The sequence below is a fragment of the Chanos chanos genome, chromosome 4, assembly GCF_902362185.1.
Source record: "Chanos chanos chromosome 4, fChaCha1.1, whole genome shotgun sequence".
NCBI lineage: Eukaryota > Metazoa > Chordata > Actinopteri > Gonorynchiformes > Chanidae > Chanos > Chanos chanos.
The window spans coordinates 6,717,883-6,744,361 of NC_044498.1; the positions used below are offsets into that span (position 1 = coordinate 6,717,883).

The 26,479-nt window shown below is 40.6% G+C and overlaps 2 protein-coding genes across 2 annotated transcripts; both read left to right on the forward strand.

Moving 5' to 3' along the window:
* The first annotated feature begins 8,800 nt into the window (after positions 1-8,800).
* On the forward strand, positions 8,801-11,663 carry gorab (golgin, rab6-interacting). Its single transcript, XM_030772024.1, has 5 exons — positions 8,801-8,948; positions 9,210-9,573; positions 9,923-10,024; positions 10,143-10,283; positions 10,939-11,663. The coding sequence occupies exons 1-5, from the start codon at positions 8,885-8,887 to the stop codon at positions 11,354-11,356; spliced, it is 1,089 nt and encodes a 362-aa protein (XP_030627884.1). The 5' UTR covers positions 8,801-8,884; the 3' UTR covers positions 11,357-11,663.
* A 6,746-nt stretch (positions 11,664-18,409) lies between these two features.
* On the forward strand, positions 18,410-25,638 carry prrx1b (paired related homeobox 1b). The gene is made up of 4 exons (XM_030772477.1): positions 18,410-18,656; positions 22,566-22,741; positions 24,048-24,229; positions 25,506-25,638. Exons 1-4 carry the CDS (start codon positions 18,410-18,412, stop codon positions 25,636-25,638), a joined length of 738 nt encoding a protein of 245 aa, XP_030628337.1.
* Positions 25,639-26,479: the final 841 nt, after the last annotated feature.

The following is a 26,479-nucleotide window of genomic DNA, read 5'->3' on the forward strand; positions in this document are numbered from 1 at the left end:
TGTCTGAAAATGATCCTCTAAATATGGACTTGATTAGATCTGGTCTTGATCCTAAGAGGAAATATGGGGAATTCAGGCATGTTTTGTATACATATAAGTTTCGCTAAAATAAAGACAGATGTTTTTACTATTTCTGTTTCCCAAAAATTCGAAAAAGAGCTTAAGCAAAAACACATTTTCTCATGCTCTTATTGAATGTGTGTTCACTGAGCTCTGAAATACCAAATAAATGAAAACGTTTGTAAATGCTAGCCAGTTACGAGGAATGAACATTATCAGGGGCCTGTGGGTGATTGACAGCTCATTGACCACAGCGGTTGCTACGTGCTGGTGGCCGCTAGAACCAAACTGCGAGGTGATTGGCCGCTGAGCGTTGAGTGGACCCTGCTATTTGGACACATGATGTAGGAGCATCAGTTTATTGGCCCAAGTCAATATTTCACTCAGGGAACAACATTGAACTGGAAGACGTACAAACCAAGGGGTGAGGCACAGCTTCTACAGTCAGACTGAATACCAAAACAAATAAAGTTTGGTTTATAGTAATGTCCTTTTGTTAATTAAATCAAATTAATGTTGGCTGATGGTTTGTTATAAAGCAGAGAAAGGTAAGAAAACAGAATCAGAATTAACGCGCGGGCTATGTTACGGACACACCTTCCCTATTCGTGACACACCAAGGAAACCCTGCTGCCACTCGTAAAAACCAACAGCATCTCTCTCTGTGTTGTAAACCATCCACAAAACACTCAGGCAGCACTTTTCCCTAACAGAAAACCACTGTAAATGTTTAATTACAACCATAAAATACATGTAGGTAGTAAATCACACAGAGTGAGTGAAAGAGAGAGAGAGAGAGAGAGAGAGAGAAAGAGAGAAAGAAAGAAGGAGAGAGGTGTGTGGGTGTGTGCATCCATGCCTCTGTGTGTCTATTTGTGTATGTGCATACTTAGAGGGTCTTTATTAGTGACTTTAACGTTTTGAAACAATAGTAATATATACATTGTAATAAACGCTCTGTGCCTTAGCGTTGGCTTTGGTGTGGGTGGCAGAGAGTCGACTGTGCTTTCTTTCTCCTGCAGTAAATGTATTACAGAGACTCACATAAACTATTTTAGGCCCTGAGGCTGATGAAGTGGGAGGAATGGAGAGCTGAATGTGAAGAGCGGTGAAGGTAGAGTCAGAGTGAGGGACTGAAACACAGAGAGAGAGAGAGAGAGAGAGAGAGAGAGAGAGAGAGAGAGAGAGAGAGAATTACACAGACTGAAAGAAGGCCTATTTTCATCCTGCTGATGGTTACACTTCCAAAATTACCAGCAGATGTTCATTAATGAGCTTATAGGAGACTGCTGGGATAAAGCGAGGGAGGAGGAAAGAGAGAAAGAGAGAGAGAGAGAGAGAGTTATTCTGTTGAGGTCTGAGCAGCCTAGCCTGGTTGGCATTCACAGCTCCACACACACACACACACACACACACACACACACACAATACACATCATCATCATCAGCATTTGACTAACCGGTGAATTCTGAGCGGTCAAATGCCAGGCATCTATGGCGACGCCTTTGTTTACACACACATATACACCAGAACCAACAGTCCATGGGACAGAGTAGCTTCAGATGTGGTTCTAATGTTATTTACTTCACCCCAGGACAGGGAACCATCAGCACCAACCCAAATATTGATGAAAGAGACTTTGGCCACTGTTTCACAACACCTCATTTACCGAACAAATTTAGAAGGGTGTTGAATTAAAAAAAACAAAATTACTTACATCCAACATATGTGGTAGATTCCCTTAAAATAAACAAGTGCCTAAAGAAATGAATTGTCATCAGTCAGAAGTTCCGTCAACGGCGTTGATTAGAGTGTACAGAGTGTGTGAGTTCAGTGTGTAATGGTCTGGGACGTTGAGGATTCTGGTTCCCACTGGATCTGGTGTCGGTTGTGGTGGCTGGGGGTGGGGGGGGGGGGGGGGGGATTTGATGAAGACTTGATGGCTTTCATGTTCAATACCGCAGGGATTTTTAACAGTTTTATGTGTCTGCTTGGTTTTGCCCCAAAGTAGATAGTTTGGGTTGTTTTAACACTCCCCCGAGTTCCTCTCCCTACACGTAAGCACACTTATAATTTTTAAATATCAGTATAAAACTCTGTAAAAACACAATTTCGTGCTGTTCGGTGCCATGATCAACAATTGTGAAATCTCCACACTGCATTTTTTTGTGTAGCTATAGATTTTTAATGGTGCTCGTTACTGTGTGAAATTTGATATTGGGACATAGTGATGATAACTATTTAATGAAGCAAAACATAATAGCGAAAAAGATGTAATGTAAAATTAATGCGTGCTACTGAGGTTGGAAAAATTTCTTACACAAATTTGGACAAAACATCACAGAACTTCTGACAGTCAAATTTAAGTCTGTTTTGGTGAAAAATTTTTCCACATCGTGCATTGATGTTAACGTAATCAGTCTCCGCTTCTTTTGAAACCAAATTGTTGCTTTTGCTCTGTCCTCAAAATGAATTTTGGTATACAAGTTTTCTTGATTAACCAGAAAAAGCCAAATAACAAGAGAACTCAATTTGTAACATCTGTTTGAGGTAAAATAGCACCATGCTTCATACCAAACACCCACTCCAACTTAAACTGTGTTTACTTAGGTGTTTTTCATTCATTTTCTTCACATCCTTCATTCTGCATGACAACTCATATAATGACAGGCTAATAGACATTATTACTCATTCGTCAGTGACTCACTCTAACCCTGTGATACTAAAACCTTCAAATCCATTTATGAGAAATTATTAGCGTATGAAGCTATTAACAGAGGAAGAAATTAGGAATAAATCTCCCTACGATACCCATAAATCTGCATTTTATACACATTTATGAGTCCACACTAGCTCAGGTCATTTTGCTCAAACATAACGCGTGTATTAATCGCGGTAAGGACGATATTTGAATGTGATTGGATTATCTCAGGTCAAGTTTCGGGGCTGGCTCACGATGGTTTTTATGATTTAAATTCTCACGTGTCTCCAGCTTTGGCCTTTTCCAGTATTTCACGCTGCCAGTCATGAAATTTACTGCTCCCCTTGTTCAAAACTGAAATTAGCTTTGAGGCTTGTCGGAGTGGGTATGTGTGCAAATTACTCTTTTTATTTGTGTTTTATTTATTCTCTCTCTCTCTCTCTCTCTCTCTCTCTCTCTCTCTCTCTCGTTTAGCGACAGCATACAGATAGAGGCAGTGAGGCTGGCAAAGGAACAGTATTTTCACAAATTAACAAAGGGAGATCAAACACAAACAGTATAAAAACCACAGGACTGTACAAAAACAAAGATCTGATCTGAGTATAGGGACCAATGGAATAACCTTGTGTTTTTGACTGCTTTCACTTACCTCTGATTACAACATTCCACCATTTGTTTCAACGTTGCTTTGATGGCTTTTGTCAAAGATCTAGGTTTGCCTAAGTTTAAAATTAAGTTTACTTTCAAGTATCTGCAAAAAGGAAAGAACATCATGATCACGAAACTACTCTGTAATATTGTTTCCATTCATTCGATTGGAAAGTGGGTTCACCAAGTTCAGTGTGTTCAAGAACATCATGGGTTAGAGTTCAACTAACTTTAATCTAACCTAATAAATCAATGTATAATTATTTTGTTGTCCATAATATCTACCATATCTCTTTCATAGGTATATAAACACTTTTTTTTTTTAAATTAAATTTTGAGCGTTGCTTCTTGGTAGACTGACAGGTTCTCTGTCCCTGGATCATCTCCTCCACCTCTGGGCTCACCACTTCAGCAAGAAAAGCTATTGACTGTTGAATAAGAGGCTTGTATTAAAGGCCTCGCTAAAAGCCTGACCAGTTAGAAAAGTGAGAGTTCTGCAGCTGGCTGTCTGTAAAACAGGGCCTAAACTGCTGCGGGTGATCCAGAGTTTGAGAAGCATTGAGAAGTTCAGCAGATGCTGATGTCTGACAGTGATTTGATTGGAGTCTGGCGGACACGTTGAACTTTTTCCACTTCGGGGAAGATGAGACAAGTAATTAAAAATAAAAAAAAAGAAGAAGAAGACAGAGCACTAGCTTTTTCGAGATAAACAAGTCAGAAATTGATGAGGCGTCAAACTGGATGTGAAGAGAGAAAGAGAGAGAGAGAGAGAGAGAGCGCTCTGATTGAAAGCTGACTGATAGTTTTTCTGAACGGACGGGAGAGAAAGATGTCATTTAGAGTTAGTGTAGTAAACTCAGTACAGATGCTGAGGTCAGAGGTGTAGGACTGAAACCGAAGAACAAAAAACAGAAGCAGATCTGCTCTGTGGAGGGTAGATTAATCTGGAGAAAGAGAGAGAGAGAGAGAGGGAGAGAGAGTGTGGAGCCCAAACCCCAAACATGTGGGCTTTTTAAACAGCCATTAGATCTGGCCTGTATTCCACCCCGATGCGGCAGACAACCCCAACCTCTAATCATCGTCAATTGAACCTCAAACCTTCTCCTGAAAGGTTAGCTTTGCCATTTGGCCATTTGGCCGTTTGTCGTTCGTACCTGCTTCCTGTCTGATTAGAGGGGTTCTTTTTTTTTTTTTTTTTTCGCAGGCGAACATCAGGCCACAGGGACAGGGTGCACTTGTTACAACCGTGATGGCTCCTCCCTCAGTGCCCAGACTTTTCAATCAAACATCACTGACCTCAAGGAAACAATCATTTTACTTGAGATATTTTATTTGAGTTGTTCAAAGACATTGAGGTAAACAAAACAGAATTTCCCCTGTTTCACACTTGATTTAAAAGACATAAGTTTTATTTTGTGAGGCAATTTGTTTTGTTCATGTAATAAATTTCAAAGGTTATTGCGTTTTTACCCAGCTGTCGTTTGAGAAAAACGTGTTGGTTTTGGCTGCAGGGATGTTCGGTCAAATTCTCACACGTCATATTTCATGTTTTTGTTTTTTTTATTTCTTTCTTTTTTTTTTTTTACTTTGACTGAAATACTTCCTCTGAATCACTGGGCCTTCACCATGTTAATGAGAAACATTTTGAACGGAGACTGATATTAGAAAACTGTGTTCAATCCGTCAACGAGGTGTTTGGTGATGTTAAGCACTCTCAAAAGAGACCGTGAGATGTTTCTTCATTCCAAATAAACATAGTATCGGTGCCACATTTAATATGAGTTCCGAGTCTGATAAGTTTGTTGTTATTCAGTGAATGTGTATTCAGGTATGTGTTTGATAAAACGGAATTTATCCTGAATCAGTTTATTTCTCCCCTGTGTCCTATCTGTCTTGTAACATATAATTATGGACCTGAGGTAAACGCTGTGTTTTCTTTTGAACTTTCCCATGTCAGAGAACCAGGAGGTACAAAGGGACTGAGTTGACAGAGTAGTGCTGGATTTTTTTTTTTTTTTTCGGAGCAGGTATGACACCATGCGGATCTGGAAGTGCTTTTTATTCAACATTCCCACATAAACAGATTGGAAAGTCAACACAGAAAGGGATTTATACAGCCTGTGGGCTGTATATGTTACTCACAAACACTTACAGAGAGAAAGAGATCGCTCTATCATCCACTCCCTCTTTCACGTTTGAACTTTTGAACTTCTGCCGTAGTCTCCCTTGCTCTCTCTCTCATTTTCACCCCAAGGGAAGTATGGAAGAACTACCTCCCCCCCCCCCCCCCCCCCCCCCCCCCCGGTGTCCAGGAAGGTCTTGTGTCTAAGAGGTGCTTTCGGTCATCGTTGACCCCAGGGCCTCCCTACACCCATCAGACACACACAGACACATACAGACAGACACACACACACGCACACACACACACACTCGCACACACAGAATGACCGTTGTACTCTGCCCCTACCATCTGGGATCCATGCATCATGTCTGTCTCCCTGTTGGCCCATGCTTCTCCTCTCTGGAGGTGTTTTGCCTTTTAAGTGCACAAATAATTGGCTCCTAGATGGAAAAAAGATGTGGAGGGGTGGCCCTTGGATGAGGAATGAGTGTTCCTGTTTTAGTCGCCTTGAGTGCCCTGTGTAAGCCTATTGACAGACAGACAGACAGACAGATACACACACACACACACATGCACACACACATACATGCACACACACACACCTAGACAGAGAGAGAGAGAGAGAGAGAGAGAGAGAGAGAGAGAGAGAGAAATTTTTCATGGCATCCAACTTATTTAAGTGGGTTCATTAAATTCAGCTGAAGGATGATCAAGAGGCCAAATGCATAATTGGACCTCACTGTGGTGCAGTGAACCCAGGGCCATATAATCATTTGTGTTTGTGGTCACCAGAGACAAGCACTGATTTGAATTATAGCCTGTGACAGGATAAGTGAATGTGAGTGTGTGTATGTATGTGGGGGAGAGAGAGAGAGGGAGAGAGAGAGAGAGAGAGAGAGAGAGAAAGTGAGAGAATATGAGGCATGGCAAATTTTCATTTCCAGAGCAGAGGCCAAAACATCAAACAGTTCTTTTTTATTTTTTGTTGCCAAAGGCAGCGGCCAATTTGTATGAATTAATAGGTGATATTTACTAAGAAGCAATTTTAAAATAACATCCATACTTTATATGGGGTACTAGATGGCGGCAGATTTTTGTTGCTGTTGGCACCTTTGACAACGGCATCAAAAACGGTGGCTCATTTTCAAAAGCTAAGTCATTACACTGGGAGTATGAGAGAAACACACACCTCCTTTCAGTCATGGAAATACAGGGTTAGAGTCTGAAAATTAAACAAAATGTCACTTTTCAGAATACCACCCAGCTATTAAAAGAGCTTTTTTCTTACCTCATGCTCTCATTACATAATACATAAATATTCACAAGGGATTGTGTATTCAGCTCAGTATTTGAGCTATAGAATCTTCTCAAAGTTTTTTATTTTTAAATTGCTTAAAAACTGAGAACATAATGATTTTCTCTCTTCACCATTTCCACTGCTGGCGTACCACGGTCAGGTCTCCACGATCATCTCACCGCAAATAAAGTTTGAATTACTCAAGCAGTGCTACCGAATGACATATACTGACATTAATAAAAGGGAATGAGGTATGATGTTGGAAGACTTCTCTCTGTGATTTTAAAAACTCTTTCCCACCCAATTTGATTTCAGGAAAGGCATGTGAAACTTTGAATACAGTCTATAAAGATGACTGACATTGTGAAGGTCATTCCTTAACTTTTCTTTTTTCTCTTTCAAACTTCTTCACCATCTTTCTTTTTCTTTCCCCCCTTGTTTAACCTTCTCACACTGGTGATAGGGTGTGGAGGGGCAAAGTTCAGCTCGTTCCAGTACCAAGTATTAGACGCACATTAAACCACCCTTTTTCATCAGTGATGTCTGGGAAAAGGCGTGTCATCATCACAGCCATTTGCTGTCAATCATTCATTTTCTGTATAAGGTAAAGGAAGAGAAAGTGATACTGGATTGTTCTCAGTTAACCGTTTGATTGCTCCTCACTAAAGACTTCATCTCAAACATAGAGAGTTAAGATCAAGGGGGGGGGGCGAATGAGATTAAACCATAGGACGTGTAGATACTGATACTGGTCCTTGAGAAGCGCCTCCATCGCCCTTCACAGTTCTTCTGACGGCTGTCCCCCTGCTTAACGGTCACAAAGGTTTCCTACTCAGAGGGGAGTGTTACACGATACGACTGTTTGACATTTGCACGGTCCCTGTAGATTTCACAGTGTTTACCACTGGGCTTGTTCTTTCATTAACCTTTGACCTAGCTATGAGGTGCATAGGGTTGCCTGTACAAAAAAAAAAAAAAAAAAAGTGATTCAGGGAATCAGAAGATGATTGCCACAGGGAAGAGTGGATAAACAAAATTAGACAACAGACTCCAACAGTCCAATCTGTCTTTCCTTTGGGATAATGATAAACGGCATAAACATGTATTTGCACACTCGGTGTGCATTCGCTCAACATGGCCTAATTAGCTCCACCAATTATGCAGTTATGTCACCCGCAACTAGGCAACCCATTCAAAACTATCAGTGAGATCAAGATAACTCATTGATCATTGTTATGGGGTGAGGCAGAATATGGGTGGCTCCCATTAAAGGTTGTTAATGGAGTTCATCCTTTCATGTGATGTATCATCTGTATCAGTCTATCTGTATTAAAAGTTCCTTCAAAGATATCACCTAAAACAGACCTGATGTATCACTTAGGAACAGTGTTTTAATATCCTAATAATGTGGCTTAAGAATAATGACAGGGAAAGATTGATGTTTGTTGGAGACGCCAGTACACACTCGTATTAAAGATCACTTTTTATAGCTTAAATGACCACTCGTTATAGCCTAAATAAATCTCTCATAGTCTCTCCCTCGTTGTTTCATACATAGAAAACATCTGAGAGCTCCCCAAACAACGAAGTTAGCCGTTGTTGCTTTTGCCTTGCACCCAAATTCCTGAGGACTGACAATCTCGATCAAGCTCAAATTCAACAAGGCTACTGTGACAGGCTCAAGGGAATCTACCTGTTACCTCTGCTTTTGAGATGATCACAGTACACCTTAGACGTTATTCATTATTTTTTCATATTGTTCCTGTAAATTACTTTGGGTTCAGATTAAAATAAATCGTGTAGCGTTCCGTGTTTTTACTTTAATTTTCACCATACACACAGGCAAAGTAAAAGGACATTCTCTCTTGGGTCTTAGTTTGGGTCTTGAACGTGGCAGTAACAGTACACAAAGATGGCTGCCTGCTCTGCAAGTTAGGCAGGCTGATTCCTAATTTGTTGAAACTTTGTACAATGCTCGAGCGTTTGATCTTAAACTATAAATGTTTGTTTTGAAAATACGTATAAATATCTTCGGTACTCTCGCTGGTTGTAGAAAATGGCTGCGTGGGTCGGATTTTCAGACGAGGAGCTGCGAAAGATGCAGCACAAAGGTGGAAACTGTAAGTCTCAAACTTTCTGTAGTCGATGTGTTGCGCCGAAGACTGTGATATGTGTCTTAAATTTAAGGAAGCATCTAACTATTGTCTAATTAGACGGACTCAGTGGTAATAACAGTAGTCTGTGTTGTACCTTGTAATCGAAATTAATGATAAATAATGTGTGAATTATATGAGTGATAATTGATTTGAAAAGAAACGTTTTACAGAGAGATAATTAATCAGATTCTAGCGCAACACCAATTTACTTTACTCTCCTCTCAGCGTCAGCTGAAGCCGTTCCTGCCGCACTTGGTCGGGGACGGAAACCCGCTCCTACGAACCGAAGCAGGCAGCAGCTACAGCGGGAGAGAGCGTTGCAGTTAGCCGCTCAGCAGAAGGATGTCAACAGCTCGCTACCACCCGAGCAACAGCTTACAAAACCTCGCGTGGAACCTGTTCCCACCGACTCTGCGCCAAAGCAATCTACCCTAAAACAGCCAGCACCTACTGATGGGAAGGATGGAGATCCGAAACAGAAGGAGCCTCAGCCAGTTAAGCAAGACCCTCAGCCACAGATGGCAGCACCAGAACCTGTGGAAGAGCCACCTGTGGTAGTCAAGGAGCTGGACAAAGAGGAAGTGGAACTGTTAGTAAGTCTAATGTCTGTTGTAGAATAGGTGCAGCAATCAGCACATTTCAGCTAAGCTCAGAATGATAGTCTGAAGCAAGTATCTGGCAGTAAGATTATGAAAATAAATGTTCAGTAGTGCATCTAAGTCAAACCTGTGTGAAGTCTTGCTATGTGAGCAAGTTATATCTTTCTACCAGTTGATGAAATTGAATAGTTAATAGCATTCTTAACCGGAAAAAAAAAACAGTTGATAGATTATTGTGATATGTCATGTTTTCATTCACTGACACTTTGACACTTATAAAGCATCGCTGTTTTTTTTCTGAGGTGGTTTTTTTTGTAAGGACATGTGTGATTCTTGCAGGCGAGAGAAGAATCGTCTGCAGCAGCTCCAGTGGGAACAGCGCATGATGGAAGAGAAGAATAAAAAAAGGAAAGCTCTTCTTGCAAAGACCATCGCTGAAAAGTAAGAGCAGGTCCCATGGACCCCACACTAACTTGTTTTTAAAGTCAGTGTACACTCATAGGTAAAGCCTTGAACTGGCGTTCATACGTGACCTGACGGCCCTGTTCATTATTTTCAGGTCAAAACAGACACAGGCTGAAGCGATGAAGCTGAAGAAGATCCAGAAAGAGCTTCAGGTTCTGGATGATTCTGTGTCCAATGACATTGGTATTCTGAGGAAGCTGATAGAACAAGCCAGTCTGGAATATTCCACTGCATGGTAATTAGAAACCAAAAAAAGTTACTCTTCCTGTTTTCTGAAACATCCCTTAACAGTTAAATTGTTTTTTTGGGTGGGGTGTATGATTTTAACAGTACATTCCTACCTCCAGGCAGTTTAAATACTCACAAGTGTTATTGCCTACGCTAGTGCTACAATTTCTTTGTTTATACACTAATGGGCTATAAATTGGAGGACTTTTATAATCTGCTTCCGCTACAGTAAATGATTTACCTCTGTACAGGCAGATTTCCCCCTGTTGTAAATGCTCGATAGGATCTCACCAGTGTTGCATTTCTTTGCAAATTACTGAGGATTTTTCATGTTTTGTTTTTTGTGTTTTTTTTTGAATCACCAGTAATTGCTCATACAGGTGATTATTCACTTTCATATCTCCCATGCTCAAAATGCTCATGTTTAACTGCTGAGAACACTGCCCTCTACAGCCTCTCTGTGCTATAACCTCTCAAACTCTTTGAGTTGTTCTTTGGCTCCTGTGGACAGACAGACCGGTACAAACTGGACAGACCGGTTCTGTTGTTAGGCTGACCGCACCTCGGGTCGGTTCAGCCTGACATCTGCGTACAGCTTTTGTCAAGTTTGTTTTTGAAGCCTGTCAACTCAGAGATCTTCTCTTTGTGACCTTTCCCATCAGGAAGCGCTTTGAGAAGGCAGAGTCGGAGTACGTGGCAGCTAAGCTAGACCTCCACAGGAAGACGGAGGTGAAAGAGCAGCTGACGGAGCACCTTTGCGCCATCATACAGCAAAACGAACTTCGTAAGGCCATGAAGCTGGAGGAGCTGATGCAGCAATTGGAAGTCCAAGCTGAGGATGGGTCCCCAGAGAGCTCAGGCGCCCAGAACACGGAGGACAGACAAGGGGAGATGGCTACGCAGCCTCCCCAGGAGAACGGCCTTGCATTGGACCCAGGTGGCGGCCCAGACGGGGACGATGTCACCGCAAACGAGGACTGCGCCCCAGCCGAACCAAAGCAAAACCAAGACCAACAGGAAAGTAAAGCACAAAGTGCCCCCACAGAAGAGAAGAGTCAGCCCTCAGTATCTGTGTCATGAGATCTGTTTTACATCTGTGATGACTTCTGAAAGATTTTCATCAGCACTACATCAGGGTTTATGATGATAACCAAACTGTACAATGAACAAATGTAGCTTTATTAAATGGCATCGCAAAGCCTTTCAAAATCACATTGGGCTGGCTGATCGGACAGTTCAGTGCTTTTGAAATGCGCAAACACTCCTTCATTATTACAGACTCGGTATGGAAAAATCAATATCATTTTTCGGGCAGGATGGTTTTGAGATGAAACATCACCCTGCAGCTACTTCTTTAATTCTAGGCAGTCTGGTATAGACTCCATCACTAACTATTTTTCCCTATGCAGACCGTGTTTATGACAACATTAGAAGCATTGCTTTCCCGCAAGGTGACGGTGTGAAATTTTGCTACCGTCCATTGAGAACCATTATGAAAAATTACTATGTTGTTTTTTTTTTACTTCAGAGTAAAGAGAATTCCTTATGAGGGAAAACCCATGTTTAACACTATGTTATTTATTTCACAGAATGAGAACCTTTGGGTATTTCTAAACCATTAAGCCTCAAATGACATCATCGAAATACAACAATCACAGCGAATGTTACTGGTTTAACTGTGCTTTTTAGCATGCCAGTTGTGTCAGTGCGCTGCTAGACCATCGTTGCTTAGACTAAACACACAGCGAGATGAAAGTGAAAATGTTGGAACGACATTTCTGAAATAACTTGGGGCAAATGTAGTTGGATTGGCAACAGCCGTTTTTTAGCATCGAACTCCATATGACGAAGATGAAAGCAACCTTTTGTATTACCCCCCCCTCCTCCTCCTTCCAAAGCCATTTTACAATGGTTAGTGGGAGGGATTCCTGTACATACGAGTGTGCAATATGAACTGTCACTCTTGTTTTTCTGTTCTATGACTTCAAATATGTATTTTTAGTGCAATGTATAAATTGTCTAAAAAAGGAAAATGTTTGGTTTACTTAATCCTTCCCTGTTGTGTACAAACTGGAAGTTGCCGTGTGCTCTCCCAGTGGTAAGATGATATCCACTCATATATTATGGTCCTTCTGCCCTAATGTTTTATGTGAGGATCTCCACTGCGTATTGATGGATTCAGAGCTGTTCTCAATATTTTTTTAGTGTTTTTAAAATTTGAAATACTGTGTGTTTTGAGAAAAAAAAGCGTCTTCCTGAAGTTTATCGTTTCTTCTTTTTCAAAAGAAAGATTGTTTTTATATATTTTGAAATAATGGTGGATGGAAAATGCAAGGAAGCTATGGCTTCATTTGCTCAGCAGTTTCTAAATGTGGTGGGTCTGGTTCAAGTCTGAATTTGTCTTTTAATTTAAACCATTTTGAATATAGCGTCTGTTGTACTGTGGTTTGAGTTTAGTTTATGCAATTAGTACTTTCACATTATAAAGTCATTTTTGTGAAATCTCTTCCTCAGAGCCTGCTTCTGATGAGTTAAAATGTACTAATATTGACGTTTTCTGTCTGATTTACTTATCAGAAACTATATGCTGATAATATATGCTGATTATAATGAAAATGATCAGTCTTTCGGTGGGTTTATTTTGGCAATAAAATATAAACATATGACAAAAAAAATGCATTCATAAGAGAAGCACATGTCAGAGTATAAGAAAATAATGCATTCCTAAAAGAAACGCATCCGTAATATACAGTAATTGGGAGCTGGTTTTCCGGTGTGTCAGTGAAAGTCCGATTTAGTTTTTTTTTCTGGTCGGTAATTGCATTATGTTGCAAATAACCCGATGTCAGCTAATGATTTTGTGTAGGAAATTGCGTAGCGCAGTGAGGATCGTTCGGAAGTTTTCGTGAAAACCACTCCAAAATTTTATAGCGTTTCGGTCACATCTGGATATGTGTAAGAGGGGAGACCGTAAACTCAGCTTTAATTAGTTACAAAGGTCATCGTGCATGTCCTCGAACTGAAGGTGCAAATACATATAAGGTCATTTAAGTTTTGTTATTTATATTAAACGTGGATTTTCTTTCATTTTGTCATGCTGAACAGATGCAGTTAAAAGGAAAATTCTTCGACCATATTTACGAAATACACGTGTTTATTGACTGAATAACACATGAGTAAAACAAAACTGAAATGTAATGATAACCGTTTTCACTCATGTGAACCGTTTTAGGCTAGATCACAGAAAAGAGTCATAAAATAAGGTAACAAGCAAACCTCGGCCAAACTCGAATCGCATCTACATTAATTATGAATAGCATTTCTTGTGTCTGCATACACTCACCAATTTTTTACACTGACGTAACGACTTTGTAATGCCATATATATGGCGACATAATACCGGAACTGAGTTTTTACTCATAAAAAAATAGGCATGACACAAATTGGATATAAATGTAGCAGCGACAGTTCGTCAAATGCAGCGCAAAACCAAACTTCAGAGAGAGCGCTTTCCTAAAGGCGGCAGCTGATTTATGTGCAGTCGGTCCCCCAGACAGGTTGAAAAGGCCCGGTAACCTGAGAGTTCCTGGAAAAAATGGAAAGGGCCGCTTTTACTGAAAATCTCCGCCATCTGGCAAGTCACTGGTTATTGAATTGTGACTTTAATACAGGTTGTATTTGATTGGAATTGGTATAATTTAAGGAGCAAAGAAACCGTGGTAGTCTGTAATGGCTGAGAAATACACACGCAAGTGAAAAGGTCCAGTTTTATCGGATTGGGAGCTTGTTGTTACTGTCAGCTTGCAGCTTAGAACAATACGAATACACACTGGATTTATTTTATCGTCAAACGTGCTTTTTATCGGTTTTTGCCCTGACCTAAAGATGCTTCTCGTTGCACTGAAGCGCTGGGTTCACGCACACGCGGATTTGCTTACTTATACGATATCTCTGTGTGTTAACGAAGACGCATCCTTAAAGTGTAACCAAGGGGACCTTGTGTTCAAAAATAATAATAAAAAAAATCAATAAATAAAAAACAAACAGAGGGCCCCAGTGATCTTCGCCCAGTATTGCAATGTGTGAGAAAGCATATAGGCTTTTAAGGGTACTCCCTGACAGTACAAGCAATAGACCGTCCACTCCAAAGCAATTATCTCCCCGTTCTCTACTCAGGGACGCAATGTAGCCTACTCAGGTAGACGAGAGAGCTAAACAGAGTAACAGGGTTAATGTGACAAATAATACTTATTTTCAGATCGATATAGGCCTATAATGTGTAATTTTAGCGAAGCATAATGCCTAAATGAGCCATAATATAATACAGCGATGAGGGTTATTTTAAGTGGGTTTAACGAAAAGGAAAATTACACCTAAGTGTTTTTGTTTTTGTTTTGTTTTGCTTTGTTTTCGGTTTTAATTGGAGAGTAATCAAACGCATTATCTACCAACACTCAATATACGGGTATAAATTACAGTTAATACCCTGGATGACTCGGTCTCGAAGCACTGTGGGCAATAGGCGCCTTTGTAGCGCAAGCTTATATTAATGACTGACTTAATTTGTCCTCCGCTGATGAGGTCGCTACATTGCTAAGCAGGACGCGGCGCTAGTGCTGTCCACTGACCTCTGGTGCTGATTAGAGTAGAACTGTAGGCCCTGTCCGCTTTTATTTCCCTAATTACGATTAAACAGCGGCACGTGTTGACATTCCACATCCTGTGTGGAAAACCATGTCCGCGCGCGCACACACATAGGCGACGTCCTGATTACAAAGACTATGGAATTCGCTTCAAATGTCATAAGCCTACTACATATATGGTGAGAATATACCGTAAACCGCTGCGCGTTAGATTAAACGTTCGATACATTACCTGTTAGAATTTGATTTTACTGACCAACACTGCCAACTACATAACTTAAATTCGAGGCCTCAGGTAGATCTTAGTTTTTTTCTTTTTTAATTGGTAAGAACGGCCCCTGTCCCTCCCCCTCTCTCATGTCATGTCGTCTCAACACTATTACACAGATTCTCTTAAAGCACCTGTAGCTCTCTCTTTGGATCCTGTCTTGCCGTGAGACACTTAAGATTCAAAATAATAATTACAGAACCATGGACACTTCGAAATATCCATTGTCAGCAATGAGACTGAACGAAAATAGAACATCCCGGGACTTGTTTATTATTGTTATTATTAGTATTTTTCGGTAAATCCTTGAAAATTGTCACGTCAGTTCTTGACGATAACACCTCGTTGAATCGAAATCGAGTTAGATAAGCACCGGAAAGGATGCGTACGATTTACTCTGTAAATTCTGGCACTGGTTTAAATCTCCGCTGGGACCCTTTTTTAACTATGCTACGAGTCTCTGAGAATTCCTTAGTCGTTGCGTCACTGGTATTGTAATTGTCTCAAACAATACCGATACAAATGAAGTCAAATACAGAGCACATAGGTATAGCTAGGGGTTAAACTGTGTGGGTGATTCGTTGTGTGTGTTCATTTTTGATATAGCTCGCGCTTTAAAATGTGTTTTTTTTTAGTTTCCATTTGAAGGTTTCGACAAACTGGCAGACTTCGCCAAAATTCAGCCATGGTAAAGGATGGTTAAAATGTTTCACAGTATTGTAAGGCCAAATAATTTGTATTCTTAATTGATAGATTTTAATAAACTCTTAAGTAGCCGTCGATGAAAGGTTTTTCATCTCTCCCCTACAACTATCAGAAAACGACAGAGGCTATTCCAGGATATTTCACGTATGAAATTTTTTTCACCGACTGTAGAGTATTCTTGATTCTAATCTGAGGCCGTATTTCATTTGTATCATACACACATGTTCAAAAAGCTAAACCAATGAACATTCTAGTTCTTACGTTTTTCATTATGGCATTGCTTGCATTAGATAATTGTGAATGTGTTTGTTTTTTCTGGCCAAACAAAAGAAAAGAAGACACGTCTATTGACTCTTACACGTGTAAATACTTCTAATGTGAGTTAGTCTATGTTTATCTTTTTCTTCGGTTATCAGATACAACGCGTATCGTTGCCATTCTGCATTATCTGAAGTACACATCAAGTCTCGACAACGCCAAACGGTTAAATTATTTATGATTTAGTGTTCCTTCACCATATGTTAATGTTGTCAGTAAACGTGCCAAGTTTTTCACATGTGAAATGAGGACTCTTTGTCCAATCACAGATTCTGCATGTCCTATGAATTTATACACTTTCACACAACCGAAGGTCAGTGCTGCAAACTTTCTCATACCTCGTAAAATGGCAAGTTTGGAACGAGCCTCGACCCCGCTAGCTTGTCTTTAAGAGGCCACGAGCACAGAGGAGGTTTAGCACTGGCATCCACCAGTGCGCGTAGGCAGCAAAGGGAATGTGGAGGGAAAACTAATGATGAAAAAAATCTCCACTCCATCCCAACGGCGGCTTAATTAAATACATGGAAAGAACGAAAGCAGCACATCTGGTTTCAATCCGTTTCCCTTTGATGGCATCAAGTGTTCTTTTCCCAGATCTGGGGTTGGAAGCTACGGGATGTCTGTGGCAGCGAGGAGTCGAGACTCCTGCCATCGTAACACATGGACCCCCGCCCAATCCACTTTTACCTCTTGTCAAGACCCCCACTCAAAACGCACACCACACTGTGGTGCTTGGAGCCTTTTACCAAGTGAGGAATTTATATCAGCTTTAGCGTATTTGTCAGAAACATTTTGTTTACAGCTGAAAAGACTAAACAATTGGAATTATTCGACTGGAATAAAGAATAATGTTTACAGTGTCTTGGGTTTTGACTTTACATGAAGCAGCAATGATCGTCAAATAATTGCTAAAGAAGACATAATCGAATTGGATCTCGATAATTAATGATTGTGATCGTGTCATAATTTGTTTCATGTCACCAGCTTGTTTTTTCACTTATCAAATAACCTCATAGTGGAGGAGAATGTTGACATCGTAACTTTTGACATCTGATGTTAATCTCCTCGTATTCTCCATGTGAAAAACCCTGTCAGTAAATAGTGAATTGGCCCACTGTATTTTGCTCTGCACTAATTTTTCAGGGTAATTTTATACTTAAAGGGAGGTGATCCCAGAGTGCCAAAAAAAGAATGCTTTGCGTTTTCGTATTTCGTATTTGCGTTTTGCAATTACAAAATCAATTACATTATTTGTTTGTTTCTCTCCACATGTCCAGTTCAGAATCTCTCAGATGAAAACATTTTAGCCTGGCTTTGCAATTACACCCATTTTCAAAACTCAAGCAGATTCTTAAGCTGTAGATTGCCAAAGATTTGTAAAAATTGCCTGGATTTGAGTAAGGAGCCGTCGCCAGTCTTTCGACTGGCGGAGATGTTCCTGTGTTCTGGGAAAGGGGAGGGGTACGTTGTGAAGAAGGGGGAGAGAGAGAGAGAGAGAGAGAGGCAGAGCGGTCTGTAAAACGTCAGAAACAGCACAAAGGTTTTGCCACGTAATTATGAGCTCCTATTAGGTCGATCTTCTTTCCCAAGGGTCTATAGTTTTCATTTATTCTCCCACGCGGGCCTCCAGTCCACTGCCAGTTTTGAGCATTTGTTTGAAGTACCACAGAATATGCATGTCTGCCCGAATGTGCGCGCGTGTGTGTATGTGTGTGTGTGGTGATCGGCTCAGAACGTAGGAAAGAGCCAGTTTCAAGTAGGCGGCAGTGTGTCCAGCCTCTTCGCGCATACAGCCAGCCAGCCTTTACTCACATGCGTGCGCATCTGTTAGGCATCAGCACTTTTACAAACCGCGCTCAGTCGCGAGCGTGAGTCAACAAGAAGAACGTTTTCAAGAGCACTTTGGAGGAACCCAACGCGAACACAAACGAGAACTTCAAGGCCACTTAATATTTGTTTTATGGACGCGTGTGGATGGATGCGCGCGATGTGGAAGGGCGCAAGAGTAGAGGAGGAATGAAAACATTTCAGCGCTAGGATCTGTGTAATTGCAATGCGAGGTTCTGAGGGCTGGTAACGAAAGTTTCCCTAAATCGGATTGGAGGCGCTGTTGGTATATACATATTTCTTGTGCGCGTGGAACAATTTGGCTCGCCTACTATTATTGTCCCGTTTTTTCTCCTGTATCCTATTTGCGTCATGACTTCTAGCTATGCACATGTAATGGACAGACAAGCAACGATATCTAGCAGACTGGAGAGTCCGATTACAGCCAATCTGGAAAACCTGCAGGCTAAAAAGAACTTCTCGGTGAGCCACCTGTTGGATCTAGAGGAGGCAGGAGAGATGGTTGGGACCCAGGCAGACGAGAATGTAGGCGAGGCGGGCAGGAGTATGCTGGAGTCCCCTGGCTTGACCAGCGGCAGTGATACCACGCAGCAGGAGAGTAAGTGAGAATGACTATTCTCCCGGGTTGTGTTCACTCGGGAGCACACTTGACATTAACACCCTAACGCAGAATCGGATTGCCATATTAGCGCGTGCACAATCTGTATAACTCGCCTCTGACTTTTAGCTTCTGGAAACATTCTGCAATTAAACCGTTGGATTTGCGACGGGAAATTTTGCGGTACTCTGCTATTAATATGTCTATACACTGCACTAAATTATCGAGTAGATAAATAGTGCTTGTATTTGTTTATTTTCATGGCGAAATATCTTGTGCTGGTTTCGCTAAAATAAATGTGCCTAGGATACATCGAGCCTGCCTGTATAAGGCAGCAACATTTTTTTTTAATTTTCGCGGTTGAAAAAGCTATTAATTTGCCAGTAACTCTTCGATGTCAAAAAATTAAAACCCGTTTAATATACTTGTTAGATTTTATCAATACCATATTGTGAGATTTGAGCGGCAGAGTGGTAACTTGGTCTAGCAAAAGCGTAATATTATATTTTTTTAGCCTACTCGACCGCGACCATGCTATTCCGTAGTTTTTAAAAACCTTGATGTTTTCAGATAGGGTCCCGCGTCTTGAGTGATAAAGTCGGAAGAATCATTTGATGCTAATGAATGCAATTGTTATGCGAAGGTTAAACAGAGAGGATATGGATAAGGGGTGTAGGGATGACGAAGAGGGACGTTTAGACGGTGTAGAAAATCCACGACTCTCTCACTTGTCAAACCATTTCAGTACTCTTAAACAGAATAATTTGTCATAATTACCTGTATCCACAGAACATGCGTCAACGATTATGATATCAAATGGCGAAAATCCATTAGATCTGCTCGTCAGTATAAGTAGTACTTTGGAGATTTCTTTTATGTTGAGAGCGTTAGTGGCGGGGGCACTAGTGAATATCGTCTGAAGTTATCATGTATGTCACTTCATGCAAAATGGTGAGTACGTTTAACTTAAATTAGTGTATTTAACTCTAAAGACTAAGCCCACGAGAGAAAAAAATATATTCTAAAATTAAAATTGTAATATGAAAGTTAGGCTTTGTGAAAGCTGCAGTAACATTTAGCTATTTTATTTCTGTGCATATGACATGTGATCACCAGTCCCATCGTGTCTACCACCATTTCTATCGTCAATTTGCGAAAAAAATAATAGTAAAAATAATAATAATAATAACAAATAAATGAATGTGAGCGAGAAAGAAAAACATACAGATATTTGAAACGAGAATTTGAAAATGAGAGAATGGCTAAGGCCCGAATACTAAAATCGTCAAAGGAGACATGTCAAGCTTTTAATGGCGTTTTTATGCAACGCTTGTCTGCACGAAATTTTGGGATTTGTAGGCTACTATTTGCCAAAGGCAGGAACTAAAGCCTGCTTCTTCATGCCATATGAACCTAATTCCTGATACAGGCCTTTTCAGTTGTAATTGTTAAATATATATATATATATATATATATATATGTCTGAAATACGATAGCCATGATAAAACAACCCTGCATTTTCATGAGTTCATCCTGCTTACCTTTCCTAGCACAATGTTTAGTTTAGTTTAACATTTAGTCTTGTCTTCAAAATGTGACCTGACAGATGGTAGCCTATTTAAACAAGTAATCTTACTGATTCGTATGATACTGAAACTTTCGTCATTTTTAAATGCAATTCATATGCACCTAAGAGAAGTGAAAAAAAAACAACAACAAAATTTGGGTCCGCTCGAGCGTAGCACGTTAATGATGTCAGCTGTTGATTAGAACCTGATAGATAATTAGACATAATTTGACATAATTTTGAGTTATTTTCTTGATAAATGTTCGCCATATGTTTTCTGTGGAGAATTTTAAAATTGAAAACAATAAGTGTTAAACAAGTTGATTTGACATTTGCTCCCATAGGTCCAGCTGAACAACTCCTGATGGCTGAGGTTAGCATTCCCCAGCCCTTGCCTCACAGTCAGAATGAACAGAAATTAATTGGCTTATCCAGTTGACTTTTACGATTAGTGTATGAGGAATGCCGACCAATAAAAATGGAGGCTTTTAACAACCTCTCATATAAAGCCCATCTAATGGGTCTACCGCCCGATCGGCCTCTTTGACACAGCTATTTTGACAATTAGGCCATAGTTTGTGTGAGTGAAGGCAATACTGGGCAAGGTGACTTGTGGAGGTAATAAGTCTCTGTGAAACATAGGTGGAGTGGGGTTCCCAAAAAAGCATTTTGGTGACAGTGAATTGAAGCGCTTCACACGAACAAGAACAGGCCTCCTTTAAGAGCATCACTTGCTTTAGGACTGTGCGTCAAGACCTCGTTTTAATCCGAGCGGAATTAAGGTCAACGCCAGATGTAGGCTATTGTTTAAGATGTTGCCTGGAATCTATTATGGATTTGTGTGAGTGTGATGACGAGGTCAAATGTAGTAGCTGGGCTCCCATCGATTGATAAAGAGTGTCGTACTCAGAAGACTGGCGGTCACTGCCCGTCGCTCTTCTCTATAAAGTCGTCGATAACGGTTTCTGTGAAAAAGTAACATTAATTATTATAAAATTTGACATTAAAAAGAAACAGATGGCAAGACTTAAATATTCACTATACATTAAATACGAGGCAATGACTGATTTTCAAATAAATCTAAAGCCAGGACTGTGTGGCCACGAAGTGCACAGTGGAGGAAAATGTAAAGCGTGAATTTATATTGTATAAAGGCGATTTAAACACAGCACAGCAATTACTGGGCTGAACAAAATAGTACATTGATTATATGAGTGAAATTTTAACATATTTTCAAACTCCATGTAAAAGTATATGTAAGGAAATTTTCCAGTAGGCTACATCCCATTCATTGCAGCGGAGTCCACCGTTTACACACTGTTTATATTCTTTAATTAAATTTAACCTGTTTCTTCACAATAGCCACATATGTAAGATTTTCATATGGTAATTATTTTTTACCGCCAGAGAGTCGAACAGTACGCTGCCATTATTCGATTAAATTAGAGAACTCTCTCACTCTTAACAACAAAGTCTCACATCTTCGCAAAAAATTAACGATATATCTAGACTGCGTCTCGCTGACAAAAACACGTTTTAATAAATGGCTGTTTATTCATTTGGCTGCATTAATGGATTTTTCTAATCCTCAGTGGATCATTTTGCTTGTATTAATGATTTATGTGCTCCTTTGAATTGAACGCAGAAACACTTTTCAGATGTGACAAAATAAGAACCATAAATTTAAATCCATAATCATGTTATCACTTGTCCCGTTTTATTATGCCACTGTAATGATATGCTTTAGCTCTTCATTTGGGTTGCATTTTCTAGATTTACATTTTACCATCCTAGCCAGGTCATTCCCCTAAAAATTGGTTCTTAGTTCACTGGTCTGGTTTAGACCGGTTAAATGGACTGAATAAATGAACAAAGAACATCCTCAGCCTTTGGCGCATCCATTTTGGATTTTGTCAGAACTTCTCTCCTAAATGGGTCAGTCTCTTCAACTATTTATATTTCTCTTCTGAGAGTCTCGAAACGGCTTTAGCTGAAGGTACTGTGTATGGACATGTAGATTTTAGTGTCTGAGGAAAAACCATGGCCTCTGTGAGACAAAATGATCATGAATGAAGCTGTTCAGTGATTAAAAATTTTATTCTGATTGCAGAAAACCGAGTAAAAAAATAACACAGTCAAAGCAGACTTTCTGACACCGATGTTGATATTTTGTGATTTTGAATGATGCTGACAACGGACAGAAGCTATTGAAACACAGTGCGAATTTCAGTCATATCAGCCTGCTGATAGATCGCATTATGGTTTTAAATGAAGACAGCGGGACAGTACTCAGGACAGTTCTGATATGTACTCTGTGTGTGTGTGTGTGTGTGTGTGGACAGATGAGCAGCTGAACTCAGAGGAGAAGAAGAAGAGGAAACAGCGAAGAAATAGGACCACGTTTAACAGCAGCCAGCTGCAGGCTCTGGAGAGGGTGTTTGAGCGGACACACTACCCAGATGCTTTTGTCAGGGAGGACCTGGCACGCAGGGTTAATCTAACCGAAGCCAGAGTACAGGTAGGAGAGCTTCTTCTCAGTCATTTTCAGACCTCATACACCCTGTGCGACTCTCAGAGCACTTAAAAGACTGTCCATGACTTTTATAAACTTTCACGTGCGTCCTTCTAACTGTGAGAAAGCCAGTTTGTTTGTTTCTCTTGAGCGAGCTTATTTTCTCTGAGATGTAGAAATGTGAGCTCTTTTTCATCGCAGTCGATCGATTCTGAGGACAAGTTATATCTTATGTCCTTTTACAGCTAACCATGTGATGATTTTCTGTCAACTGGTGAAGCACATGAATCCAAAAATGATTTAACCGTTTCATTTAAGGGAAATGAATCTTAAAGCGGAAGAGTGTCTTTAGGAAAGCTGTTTTTCAGCTAGTCATGAGATCATAGTATGCCAGTGTGCTGGGCTTTAAGTCAGTGTGCCATTTTCACTGATGCCAACAAAAACCCAGGATTGCAGTTATACGTGAAGTCCCCAAGTTCCATAGAATTTACCCTTGAGTTTTCAATCTTTGAGCCCAGATGTTGAAGGCCAAAGCTTGTCTCCATATGTTGTAATGAGAATGTTTTGCTGAAAGATGGGAATTGCGCCCTTTTATAGATCCAGAAAAAAAGAGAGGAAAAGGGTGAGTGAGTTAGAGAGAGAGAGAGAGAGAGCGAGAGAGCGAGAGAGCAAGAGAGAGAGAGAGTGAGAAAGAAAAAGGAAGAGAAAGAAAGAAAGAAGGAAAGAGAGAAAACACATCTGCGATTAATGTGTCCCAGAGAGCAATGCAGAAATGCTTTGATAAAAGAGACTTTGAGCTCATTCCTTAGGCACTGCGTAACTGGACACTGTGCCTCCAGCGGGCCTGGTGCTCCAACGAGGGCTCGGTGATCTGGGTTCCGCACTCCCACACATTTAATAACCGATTTTTATTTCGCTGAACTGTAGGAACGGTGCTCTGCCTCAGATAGGCTCATGATAATTGGCCCTTCCTAGTCCAACATTATGCCACTCAGAAATAGGAATTGTGGGCGGGTCTAATGTGTTTGTTTTTAAATGAACTGCACCTGAAAGCAATGATACTGACAAAAACAGAAGATAAATATTTTTAGTGCCCTCAAATACAAACCCCCAATCTTTACAACCAAATTAGTTTGCGGTTTTCGTAGTTTGTACAAAGTGCTCTCTTACAATCATTTTCCTAAACAGAGACAATATCAATAAACCTTCAAACTGTTTATGGAAAATGACTGTCTTTGTTGACATCATCATTAAATACTAACACTAAAGCCTTACGGTTTTGGGTTTTTTCATTTTCTGTTCCATTCGTCAGGTGTGGTTCCAGAACCGACGGGCAAAGTTTCGACGGAACGAACGCGCCATGCTGGCCAGTAAGAACGCGTCTCTGCTCAAGTCCTACTCAGGAGACGTCACCGCCGTCGAGCAGCCCATCATTCCCCGTCCCGCCCCCCGCCCAAACGACTACCTGTCCTGGGGCAGTGCCTCTCCCTACAGGTACCCCTCCCCCTTTGCCTTTAGCCTTTTCTCCTCTCCCTCCCTCCCCCCCCCCCCACCCGACCTTTACAGACCTTCCCCATCGACCCCCGTACCACGCTCTGTTTTCGTTTCATTTCCTCTCTTCTCTTTGCTTCTGTCTGCCGCTAGTCACTGTGTCTTATTAGCTCAGTACCCGCCTCGCTCTTCTCTTTTTGATGTCCTCGCTAAAGACCTCTTACTTATTTCTAACATTTCAAACCTGTACCGCGGCTGGCATTTCAGTTCCGTAAAATGGGGAGTCAGCTCTTGTCTATCACCTCGGGTTTATTTGTACAGTTTCAGTTTAGTGTGTAAACACTTCTGTTTACATTTTGGCTCAGAAGAGTTTAGATCAGTCTTCATTTTTTTTTTATGATCTATTTTATCCATCTTTTTTTTTTTTTTATGTTCAGAACCAATAAAAACAAATTCTGAGCCTAGGCTCTACGCTGCCGAAAGTCACACTTAGAAACTGAGCGTGGTCATCAGCTAGAACTTTACCTTAGATTTCCAGGCTTTTGTAGAATAGGGGTGAGGATCCTGATTCATTCTTGATGAGGTGATAATCCGAAAACAAACCATACGAAATCCACCCCTGACCCTCACTGACCTTTGGGGCCATTGGATACCTATTAAGAAACAAGGGAGAAAACCTCCACTGGGCAAGATTTTCTGTGACTCTAAGTTACACTGGTTATGATTTACACGATATTCTTCTCTCAAGTGCTGTATAGAATGTCTGACACTATCGCTCTGGCCAAAAGCTCTTTCCCTGCAGTCGAAAATATTTCACAACCGAGAACACCTTCTGGCATGGCTGTGCACATGACCACTGACGATGCCAGTAAATTAGGCACAAATTGCTAATATCTACCCCCAACATCCACATTAGTGCTTAAATGCATTTATTACGCATTAATAAAGTATATATAAAGAATTAATAACCATTTATATATTCTTAAGCTGGTACCCAAGGCCGGAGGGAGGGCCAGTACGAGTGCCACAGAAAATGCTGCCCTCAGAAAGCAAGTACTTTTTTTACTTCACTATGTGGTTCCTTCTGTAACATGTTGCTTTTAAAAACAAAACAAAACAATTTAATTTCATTTGAATAAGCAGTTTTGACATTTTAGATGGAACCAGTGTATGAAATCATTATTTTGAGATTCCTCGTCAAGTTATTGGTGTGTTTACAGTGATGTCGAGTCCGTTAATATATCTGACGTCTGTCTTTCTTTCAATGACTCTTCCGTAGCACCATGGCAACCTACCCACCCACTTGTGCCAACACCACTTCCACCCAGGGAATGAACATGGCCAACAGTATTGCCAACCTGCGACTGAAGGCCAAGGAGTACAGCCTTAACCAAGTGCCCACTGTTAACTGAGCTGAGGGGTGGGAGACCAGAGGAGAGGAAGACGGGTCGATAGGAGGGGAGTTCTCATCGGCACCAGTTGTATGGATCTGACACTGAGGCGATTCCCATAGATACTTTTATCTTTGACAGGGCCACGTTACTATGGGAACAGACAATCACCCCTTTCCTCCCGGAGTTATTGTCCCGCTGAGGGCTCCCCTCTTCCCGAATTTCATCATTTCTGTTTCGACAGAATTTTCCTCCCTTAGAACATTGTCCATATGAACTGATGTGAAGAAACATGCAAGGACCATTTGAAAAGCTTTGGTCCTGAACATCAATTAACCAGGGTCCTCTGAAGAACAACGATACAGACACAATGTCTGGATGCTGTAACTTTTTTTTTTTTTTTTTAAATTTTGCTACTTTTTTCATTTGTCGTGGCTTTTTTTTTTTTTTCTTTTTGATCATTTGGATAAAGTGTAAATTTGAACCATTGCACTATTGTGGTTCACTATTGAAAGTCTGAAACATTGAAACTTGACAAAACAAAAAAAAAAAAAAAAAAAATTTGACATTGAAGCCTTTTTGTCTTTTTGGCTGGACAATCTCATCAATAGACACTGTGGTTTCTCTGGAATTGCCAGTCAACATTCTGCTTTTTCATTTTGAAGGGATAAATACCAAAGCAATGTCTAAAGCTGAATACTGCCTAAATGTCTCACAACCGAGACTTCCTTTTCCATACCGGCTGGGGGAAGGTTATAGCCCCCCCACTCACCCCCACCCCCCCCTTTTTTTTTTTTTTACCCCGCCTCCCCCTCCGCCACCGTTTTATACCACTGTCTTGCAGTTACAAACCTAAAAATGT

What these genes read in the sequence shown, in the direction of transcription:
- gorab (XM_030772024.1), top strand. Translation starts at nt 8,885, where the DNA reads ATGGCTGCGTGGGTCGGATTTTCAGACGAGGAGCTGCGAAAGATGCAG. An exon ending in GACAAAGAGGAAGTGGAACT is followed by an intron (nt 9,574 to 9,922) that starts GTTAGTAAGTCT and finishes TGATTCTTGCAG; the next exon opens with GCGAGAGAAGAATCGTCTGC. An exon ending in GCAAAGACCATCGCTGAAAA is followed by an intron (nt 10,025 to 10,142) that starts GTAAGAGCAGGT and finishes CATTATTTTCAG; the next exon opens with GTCAAAACAGACACAGGCTG.
- prrx1b (XM_030772477.1), top strand. Translation starts at nt 18,410, where the DNA reads ATGACTTCTAGCTATGCACATGTAATGGACAGACAAGCAACGATATCT. An exon ending in TAACCGAAGCCAGAGTACAG is followed by an intron (nt 22,742 to 24,047) that starts GTAGGAGAGCTT and finishes TCCATTCGTCAG; the next exon opens with GTGTGGTTCCAGAACCGACG. An exon ending in GGCAGTGCCTCTCCCTACAG is followed by an intron (nt 24,230 to 25,505) that starts GTACCCCTCCCC and finishes ACTCTTCCGTAG; the next exon opens with CACCATGGCAACCTACCCAC.